Source organism: Denticeps clupeoides, chromosome 6 (genome assembly GCF_900700375.1).
Source record: "Denticeps clupeoides chromosome 6, fDenClu1.1, whole genome shotgun sequence".
In the NCBI taxonomy this organism is placed as follows: domain Eukaryota; kingdom Metazoa; phylum Chordata; class Actinopteri; order Clupeiformes; family Denticipitidae; genus Denticeps; species Denticeps clupeoides.
In genome coordinates, this window is record NC_041712.1 from 7,100,210 (window position 1) to 7,110,525 (window position 10,316).

The 10,316-nt window shown below is 42.0% G+C and overlaps 1 protein-coding gene across 3 annotated transcripts; it reads left to right on the forward strand.

The window, feature by feature from the left end:
- The first annotated feature begins 189 nt into the window (after window positions 1–189).
- On the forward strand, window positions 190–9,874 carry pdha1a (pyruvate dehydrogenase E1 subunit alpha 1a). Of its 3 annotated transcripts, XM_028983241.1 has the most exons (13): window positions 201–328; window positions 1,646–1,666; window positions 2,753–3,445; window positions 3,901–3,969; window positions 4,088–4,261; window positions 4,367–4,493; window positions 4,891–4,982; window positions 5,404–5,496; window positions 5,618–5,773; window positions 5,885–5,956; window positions 6,059–6,126; window positions 8,401–8,509; window positions 8,996–9,874. In XM_028983241.1, exons 1-13 carry the CDS (start codon window positions 272–274, stop codon window positions 9,158–9,160), a joined length of 1,896 nt encoding a protein of 631 aa, XP_028839074.1. In that variant the 5' UTR covers window positions 201–271; the 3' UTR covers window positions 9,161–9,874. The 3 variants fall into 3 exon arrangements, with proteins under 3 accessions (XP_028839076.1, XP_028839075.1, XP_028839074.1); XM_028983242.1 differs by lacking the exon at window positions 2,753–3,445 and having other exon boundaries at window positions 194–328; window positions 8,996–9,160; XM_028983243.1 differs by lacking the exons at window positions 1,646–1,666; window positions 2,753–3,445 and having other exon boundaries at window positions 190–328; window positions 8,996–9,160.
- Window positions 9,875–10,316: the final 442 nt, after the last annotated feature.

The window sequence follows — 10,316 nt, forward strand, 5'->3', positions numbered from 1 at the left end:
AGCAGTACAAATAACTAGTTGTGTCATATAATTTTGTTCATTTAATACACTAACGATCAGAATATAACCCACAATGCCGTTCGGTCACAATTCTGAGTTTATTGTCTCAGTCCTCATCGCTGCCAAAATGGGAGAATTTGCCGTGCTCCTCCCAGCCGCTAGGGGCGCCCAATACGGTCCGCAGTAGAAGATCTGCTGCAACGTTCCTCGGCTTGGCGTGTCTGTCAGAGGACGGAAGGGTGAAGCGTTAGCCGGACTGCACTTTAGTATTATGCGAAAGATGCTGACCATCATTTCCACCGTCTTGAGGGGCAACGCCGGCAAAAATGTGAGTGCTTCTTATTTCCACGAGTTCGGCGGCGGCGTGTCCACGTCGCGGGAGCGCGGCAGTAATAATGTTGACCTTGTCGCGAAGCGAGGCCCCGCAGACGCTCCTTTTCGGGGTACGAATGGAGGCGGGTGCGTGATGGTGGTAAAAAAGGACCTATTTTACACGGTTTTTAAAGCCGTTCTCCGTAATATCAGACCATGCCCAGCTAACGCTGTCAGACACGGTCATCTGCGCATTAGTGTCATTTATCTAACCAAACAAAACATTTTAGCGTTAATTTCGTTTTTCAGCCCATCGAAACAAGATGTTTTAGAATTCTTTACAATACACCCATTTCAGGCAGTGATTTAAATGCATCCTTTAAATTGTACGCTGCACATCACAGATTCTGGCCTCTGGTTCCAAGACAAACTACTTAACGTAAACGTGCCGGATCCAATGTTCTAAACGTTAAATAGTTTTAGTGATCTTAAAAACAAATTATTTGATTTCTGCAGAGGAATTGAGAACCTTGTAGTAGTTTTGTTTGTTCATTAATTCATTTTGGTAATCAATATGGTTGCTGAATTTAGTAACTTTGGGTTTAAAACTAAAGTCTGGCAACAGTACAAATATGTAGCCTTGGGACCACACACACACACACACACACACACACCAAGAATTTCTAAATTCAGTGTTGCTCCATGTCACTGTATTGCACTGTTGTCTGTCCACCTCTGCCTGTCTGTGTAACCGTGCAACAGTTTGACTTAGTGAGCAAACATAGATGGTTCAAATTTCATTTTATTTCTTTAGTCAGAAGAAAAGCAGAAAACTGACAGTCATGTGATATCATATGATTTCTGTGCTTGCTACGGCTGCACTAAAATTGGATTGATGCAGAAAAGATTTGCATCCAAAAAATGACACAAATTCATGAAGCTCCATATTTTTGATGGCAGTGGTGGCTTTAGTACTATTTGAGTCATATTGAAAACTGAACCGCTGAACATAGGATAGGAACCATCGGATGTTGGTTCCACTTGAATACTTGCAATATTGAGGTCTACAGCAGTCACAAAAGCATTTCACTGCATATCATATCGTGTATGACTGTGTACGTGACAAATAAAATTAGAATTTAAAAAAATGTACATGGTCTCTGCCACTCAGATTTCAAGCTCTGTCTAGTTTTTAAATCCAGACATGGAATGGTCATGCTATGGCACTGTGCAGCACATGCTAATGCACTGTTACAGTTATTCATTCAGCCCTCTTCCTTTTCTCTCTCCTTCTCTCTGCTGCTCTGTCTCTGTCTTTCTATTTGTCTGGAAGGGGGCGGAGGTACTGTCAGAGGTAAGCGTGTGACACTTTTAGCCATGCAGCTGTGTTGGGCACAGTGACACAGTGACTTTACCATCGTCTTGTTTCTGTAAACTGTCACCAGAACATGTCTTGCCTGCTTAATTTTTTCTTAATCTTTTTTTTTCCCCATTTGCCCCATGCTATCTTTTGATTTGGGAATTTGGGGAATTTTAATCAGTTAAGTGGGTTCTGCATTGGGTTTTCATTGTGTTTTGTGAATTTTTCAGATGTCATCTGGTCATTGTTAACAAGAGCAGCTATAAATGCACCTTTTAACAAACCTGTTTAAAAGCCAGAAAAAGACTAACATAAATTGGATTAGTGCTGTGCGATATAAGGCCAGTGAAATACCAGGTATTTGTATGATGTGAGTGATTCTATAAAAATTTCTGTATTCAGCTGTCAGGGTTTACATTAAAAATATTGTTAGAAAATATAAAAATAACTCTATGCTTGTTCATATTTTATTTCATATTTAGTCCCTCTAGGATTTGTGGTTTTTAAAACCGTAATGACTTTTGCACAGGGCACCAAACAGGCTGGATGCCTGTATCCAGTCGTACCACTTGCCCGATTGATTCTGCACATGCGGTGGTGCCCAGCGACTGGCAGATTTCTGACAGATTGAAGGCGTGTTTTATTTTATTTATTGGGTCTGCACTATTTTTTTGTGGATATTTTTATACCATGCAGCCCTGCTTTGGAGTAGCCATAAAGAATTTATTTATATGAACTTTTTATCAAAGATAAGTTAGTAGATATTTTTGGGTGTGGTTAAAGCATCTTGGACCAAGGATTTTAATAAATATCCTGTGTTGAAGGATAAGCTAAAGGGAAATCATTTCTCAAAGGTGATGTCTGTGAAGTGTGCTGTGATCTTCAGACAGGTTTCGTTTGCTACAATGTGATTACGGTGTTGCACTAGAGAATGTTATTTGTGTTACGTGTTAATTTTCTGTTTGGGTATTGCTAATGGTTCTAGATCACAGAATAGTTAGATCTAGATTTCCAAATGTAGTGGCCTACATGCACTTTGCTGTTCTGAGTCACCTGTCTGCCTGGATTTTGTCTCCCTAGTCTTGTGTGCGACAGGCTGTACTGCAGCTCCTCGCCACCCAGTGCGAGTACGTCGACATTACATCTCCACCAGACCCCCTCCCTATTCAAGCGCCTGTAACGTATTACCAAGCCGAACGCAGTTCACAGTCACACAACCCCTTCTTGGACCCTTCTGACAAACACAAGACGTGCCTCCACCATCCCCAAACACACGTCAGTCCTTTTTCACCCCCAGAGCCCCTGGAAGCTAACAGCAGACTAAAACTTGTCTCCAACTCTTTAATCAGCTCTGGATTCAGTAAGAGAGATGAGTTCCACATAGACAGACCGTCCCCTGACCTGTCTGGTTCAGAGCCAGGAACTGAACCTAACGTGTCTCGAGTTAAATCAATTATAAGCTTATCTCCATCTGAAGCAATAAAGAATGACCCTGTGACACTGGCTGGTGTACATGTGACCTCAACATTAGCCAAAGACAGTGTACAAAATATGACCGTATTTGTGCCAGTGTCAGAACAGGAGATAAATGCAGCAGAGTCACATGCTGTAGTGTCTGCATCCAGTCCCAGCTTCATCCCCTCAGGGTCCGTCATGCCTACACACCACCAGGGGTCACCAGGCCAGCCAAGTTGCGAGGTAAAGCTCCCTCAACGGCAAGAAAATGCCCCCAGGCTGACTGAAGCGAGCGCTGTGCCAGGGCCACAGCTTGCTGTGAGTACTGGTGACTCCCCTCGTCTCACTGACACACCACCCCTCTCAGCACCGTCTGTGCATGCCCCCTTTCAACCCTGATCGAGACCCACCCGACCTACATTTTCTCTAATCCATGCTCGGAGGCGTAGCTTGCAGAAAAACAGAGGAAATCTCCCAGAATTCCCAGCCTGGTCAAGCTGCTAGTGCCTTGTTCTTATGAAATCTTTTTTCTAATAAGAGTGGTACCTGTGAGTGGGGCTCAGATGCTTACATTTGTGTAATTTGACAGGTTCTGTGAAGGAGAAGGTGCTGTTAAGGTTTGCTTCATGTCGCCCTCTGCTTGTTGGCCGGTTAGGCCCTCCAGCTCTGGTCTAGTTATAACCAGTCAGATTTATGCGCTGGTTTGAGTGTGTGTGTCCCTACACTCTGAGAGCTGAATTGTTCCCCCCTTCTCTTTCTTTCTTTCTCCACAGGGTGCCAGAGCAGTGGTAGCAGCACGCACCTATGCTGACTTCACTCAGCAGGCCACATTTGACATCAAGGTGGGATATCTAATGACTGCCCCACACACCTGACTGTCTGAAAATTTAGCGAGATTGTGCCTCTTCCTTAGCTGTGTGTAGAAGTGACTTGTTTTTTTTTGTGCCATTTGGCATGTAGAAATGTGATGTACACAAACTGGAGGAGGGTCCACCACTGACAAGCACCCTGACGCGTGAGGACGGGCTAAAGTACTACAGAACTATGCAGACCATGAGACGCATGGAGCTCAAAGCAGACCAGCTGTACAAGCAGAAGATCATCAGAGGGTTCTGCCACCTCTACGATGGTCAGGTGGGAGCATCTGCGTTAATCTGAGAAGGAAATAAATAATTTCTTTCTCTCCCCTCAAACATTAGTGTTGATTGTTTTTTTTTTTCCCCATTTTGCTTTTAACAGGAAGCATGTGCGGTTGGCATTGAGGCAGGTATCAACCTTACAGATCACTTGATCACAGCGTACCGTGCCCATGGCTACACTCTCACCAGGGGAGGCACTGTTAGAGAGATCATGGCTGAGCTTACAGGTGGGTCATGAGTGGGTCATGCAAAGAGATCTTTGTGGTCCATGATGAGTGGCCTATGCACACATTAAATCTGCATGCTGCAATATCTTTGTAGAGCCGCTGGATAGTGGGCTATGTGGAAGCTTTTATAATTAGCATATAATTAGTCAGTCTGTAAGTCTGAGAGAATTGTATAATAATCAATAGCAATACATACTCTAATAGGTACGTTGACACTTACTTGCATTTTACATTAAAAAGGAACATATTTTTGAATGTGTGTGTTTCACTTACATCTACTTTACCTGTGAGATAGTGATAATTAATTTTTATTGTACTACATAGTGTTACGTGGTAGGTTGGTAGCACTGAAAATGCTTAACTAATGTCTTTCTCTCTTCCCTCTTGGATTCCTCAGGCAGAAGAGGCGGGATTGCAAAGGGAAAAGGTGGCTCTATGCACATGTATGCTAAGAACTTTTATGGGGGGAATGGAATTGTGGGAGCACAGGTAAGAGGATTTTCCTGAAATGGAACAACATTGTAGATTAGCAGATACAATTCTTAGCCCCTATATCTGCTTATTTTAGGCAGCCATATGGCTGCATTAGAGCCTGATCTCAGTTCAGTGTTTTAAAACAATGTCAGACATTTAGACACATTGATAACCCAGAATACCCTCTCATTGAAATATAAATGCAAGCAGTTCATGCAATCATAATTAATTAATAATCCTGGTGTGGTAAAATCAGCAATGCATATGGATTATCATATTTAATTGTTATGAGTTAACAATAACATTAATGCGTTGAAATGTGCCGTTTGGTTCTCAGAATTGCCCCTCTGTTAGCATGTTAGTGTTTTGTTTATTTGTTCACTAATGCTCAGTGGTGTTCAGACTGAACCCCATAGCTTTGTGTGGTGTTTCCCAGGTTCCTTTGGGAGCTGGTGTGGCACTGGCTTGCAAGTACCAGGAAAAAAATGAGCTGTGCGTCTGTCTCTATGGTGATGGAGCGGCCAACCAGGTGAGGAATATTTATTTCTTCCTCTGTGTTATCCTTGTTATTGCCAGAAGAGTAGCATATTGGTATTTATCTAGAATCATCAGTCTACATTCAAGTTCCCAAACCTCTGATGTCCCCACAGGGGCAGATCTTTGAGACGTACAACATGGCCTCATTGTGGAAGCTCCCATGCATCTTCATTTGTGAGAACAACAAATATGGTATGGGCACCTCAGTGGAGAGAGCAGCTGCCAGCACTGACTACTACAAGAGAGGAGATTTCATTCCTGGCCTGAGGGTATGTATATAAATATATACACACAAAAAAAAATGCCAAGTCAGTGCTCCTATTAGTATCCCATTTAATTAGAGGTCAGCAGAACTGGAAATGCTCCGTTTTTCCCTCTAGGTGGATGGGATGGATGTCCTCTGTGTCAAGGAGGCTACTAAGTTTGCTGCTGATTTCTGCAGATCTGGGAAGGTGAGCATGTCTGATATTAGTGTCTAGATGTAGCTGTTGTGTGTTAGTATAACCAGTATGTTGTAGATCATTGAAAAGACATTATCTTGCTGTTTTTCTTAGGGTCCTATACTCATGGAACTCCAGACATACCGTTACCATGGACACAGTATGAGTGACCCTGGTGTCAGGTGAGATTCCATGACAATAAGAGTATCGAGCATTTTAGGGTCAAATTTGAACACTCACCGTCTGTGCTTTCCCCCTCTTTACATTTACAGCATTTATCAGATTCACTTATACAGGGCACCTGGATTAGTTACAGGCACAGCCAGTAGTTACAGGCACAATCAGGAACACAATCAGGAAATGGGGTTTGATCCTGTGACATTGTGGTCTTCTGGTTCATAGGAGAGTGTTTCACCCACTAGACTACTACCACCTTATTTGCCACTTAACATAAAACAAAAAATATTACCATGATTCGTTGTGACCTGATGACCATGTTTTTGTTGTATGTGGAAGTAGCCTTGTGGGTAAGAGACTCAGCTATGAACCAGAAGTTCAGAGTCGCATGTTCAAATCCCACTTACTACCATTATTTCCCTTATTGTCCCTCTAACTGCTGATTGTAAGGCACTCTGGATAAGTGCATCTGACCCTTGCTATGCATGTCTATTAGGTCACTGTTAAGACCACAAGATTATTTCTTATATAGCCCAGAATCACATACAGTACGTCTCATTTGGCTTTGACAGGCCCTACATTTGACACCCCCACACACACACTTGACCCTTTTGCACACAAGGAAAAACTCCAAACAAAAATTCGAGGAGAGTGAAAAAAGAAAGGAAGAAACCTTGGGAAGGTGATAGAGATGGACCCCCTTCCAGGATAGAGTGAGTCTGCAATTGGTGTCAGTTTGTCCAAGAAGAGAGAAAGTCCTACAGTTGTAGAGGTGGAAATGCCCTAAGTACATGTACATGTTACAGGTAAGGAAAGTGAAGTGATTGTCATTGTGAAACACTGCAGCACAGCACAGCCTTGCATGGCTGCTCACTAAGGTGGTGGGCTAAATCCAGAGGACACATTTCCTTGTCACACCATGTGCTGTGCTGCAGTGTTTCATAATGACAATCACTTCACTTGACTTACTTGTAACTTGTACAGCCTCTTAACAGTGGCCTAAAAGAAATGCATACAAGAGTTGTTTTAAGTCATGTAATTAAAGTCATTTTTGGCAGACATGGTCTGTTTTTATAAGACAGATTAGAGAGAGATTCTCTGAAACTCCTCAGACAACCTATAACTTGTTGGATGCACGGCCCTCACTCACTCACCACTCCAGTTAGGAGTTAACTTTTGTCGACTTAAGCAGGTAAAGACAGTTATTGCTGACACACCACTTCACTTTCAGTTGTCACACCTCCCGACAGATGTTACATGTCATAGGCAAGATTAAGGGCTCCCTGGCTTCCCTTCAGTCCATCACTCACATCAGGTAGTTGTAATGGAAGGTTTTCAGCAAATTAGTTCTGAGCAAAATGTGGAAAAATTGTGACTGACTGAACAACTAAACAAATAAAAGGTATCAATAATCCCTGACAGAAATAAGATGGAGCTCTGTACTCCATCTAATTTGTGGTCTGTTAATGCTTGCAGACCCACAGATGATGTGTTGATGTGTGTTGGCATGTTCCTTTCTGGTATGTGTCTGGAGAAAGCATGGCTGCAGCAAGGAATGACTATATGGCCTCACCATGTTTGTACATGTTCACCGGCAATGACTTGTTTGCAATTCATCTTCCTTTACGTTAAGAGGACTGGTGACCTCTGGCTAGAAAAAGCAGATGTAGTTTGTGCCTAGAAACATCAGTGGTTTCCTTCTAAAATGTGTTTAATTCTCTTTAGTACCTTATTCGTTTAAATGTGCATTTTACTTTTTTCTCTCTCTCTCTTTTAACATATTTGAGTATTGATCTTGTTGCATACTGATCTTGTTGGGGAAGCAGCCCGGTCCCGATTGTCCAAGGTGCCACTGAGCAAAGCACCGTCCCCACACACTGCTCCCCGGGCACCTGTCATGGCTGCCCAGTGTTCACCAAGGGTGATGGGTTAAAAGCTGAGGACACATTTCTTTGTCGCTGTGCTGCAGTGAATCACAATGACAATCACTTCACTTTTACTACTAGCAGATTCCACGCTCTTGCAAAAGAATTCCAAACCATTTTTGATGCAGGGCAATTTTTTTTTTAGATTAACGTTAATAACCTTCCATTGATAGTTTTAAAAGTAAAATAGTTATTGAAGTGATAAATTGACCATTTAAAAATCATCTGCTACAACCCCTAATGCTTTACTCCTGGTTTCTCTTAAACACTCACAGCCTCCTATTGCTTCTTCATTCACCCTAATGGCAAAGCACTTCCCCTTACCATAATGCCTTGCTCTTTTTCTTTGAATAGCTACCGCACACGAGAAGAGATCCAGGAGGTGAGAAGCAAGAGTGACCCTATCTCCATGCTGAAGGACCGCATGCTCAACAACAACATGGCCAGTGTGGAGGAACTGAAGGTGAGTCTTGCCTCCCAATGAGTTAACCACTGACACTGAAGCTCTTAGGCTGCTTTTACATGGTCGTGGCCATTTTCATTTGTCCTCAAAATCTGCCTGTCATGACTGTTTAACACTTTCAAACTGCTGCTGTCACTGCCGACAGGTACTGTAAGTACTGTAACTCTTGAACACGCAGTACAGTAAAACAACTACCATGAAAGAAGTAGTAGTTCTGAAAAAAGGGACTAAGGCATATACAGCAGGTTTTATAACACTTTTTGCAGCAAGCATAAGCATACTTTCAAGACAAACAGGGAACAAAAAAAAAATACTGAAATACTGAACCGTGCATTAAGACCTGCAGAGTAAATGCAGCATTAGACAATTAGCAAATCCTGAATCAAGCAGGCATGACTGCTAGCCAAGCAAATCTCGGACAAACCACCAATGAGTCAGATACACAAAGCCAATTATCCTTGTGCATGTGTTTATGTACACTTACAGGAGATTGATATCGAGGTTCGGAAAGAGATCGAAGACGCAGCCCAGTTTGCCACTACAGACCCCGAGCCCCCTTTGGAAGACCTGTGCAACCACATCTTCTACAACGAGCCACCTATGGATGTTCGTGGCACCAACCCATGGAGCAAACTCAAGTCTATGAGCTAAAAGTCATGTCAGCCTCGACTGTTAGACCCCTCTTCTTAATGCAAAGTGCATATCGGGTTTGGTAAGACTTTTTTCTACTTTCAGTTCATCCCCATGCCTCAACCCCAAAGAAAAAAAACTCACTCCTCTATCAAATTTAGTTCTAAAACACATCCGGACAATTTAATTGTTTATTATTGAAGTATTTGAATTATGCACATCTGTTATGTCAACATAGGATATAAAGGGTAGTTCTTTTATTTTTTATGTATTTAAAAAAAATGTTTTGTTTTTATATTGCCAAACCATTGCTGGTCAGCTGATTTGTACGTCTTTTAGATGGGACTTTACCATTTACATGAGTTTGCTGACAAACGTTCCCACAACTAAAAATGTTCATCGTTTGCCCCACTCATTTCATATATTTATTGAATACAGTCTATACTCTTGGTCTGATGTTGATTAGCTCATTGATTATTATGAACCAGTTGTTTCTTGGGGCTTCATAAATGTTACAGGGTTTTTGGAATCTGTGCATGGGGCAGTGGGACACAGTGGGCTAAATAATTTTTTGATCCTTTGGGATCAAGAAAGTATCCATCTAATGGTGCTCCACCAGTTACATGTTAACCTGGAAGCAGAGAGGAGGTCAAAAGGTGTGTGAGTATCTGTGTACTCTGATGTGCTTCTTATGTACTTCAGCATTATAAATAAAATAAAAATACTACACTTGGATAAGCAGTCATTGGTCATGTCATTTGAGTAATATGCCAAAGGCAAAATTTTCTGACTATATGCAATGTTCCTAAACTGACTAGTGGTGAAGATGCTTCTCAGGCGTTTTGTATTTAACCTGCTCACTATATTTGAATTTGTAGTTAGATTCAAGAAATACACCAGAATGTAAATATTATTTTTTTTATAATAAGAAGGCTTTTGGGTTTCTGCGTGGTTGCAATATAATGCAGTACTTTTTTTTTTTTATATATATACAAAAAAAAATCACTGCATGCCAGGTATGCACCCTAGTACTTTTTTTGTACACGGCTAACTGGTGAATACGGTGACTTTGGAGCCGCAACAGCCGTGCATCTAGATCTGCTAGATCGTATCGCTCCTATGAAGGTAAAACCCGTTCTGGGTGTGGCGGATTTGGTCCAGCGTGGCGCACGAAACG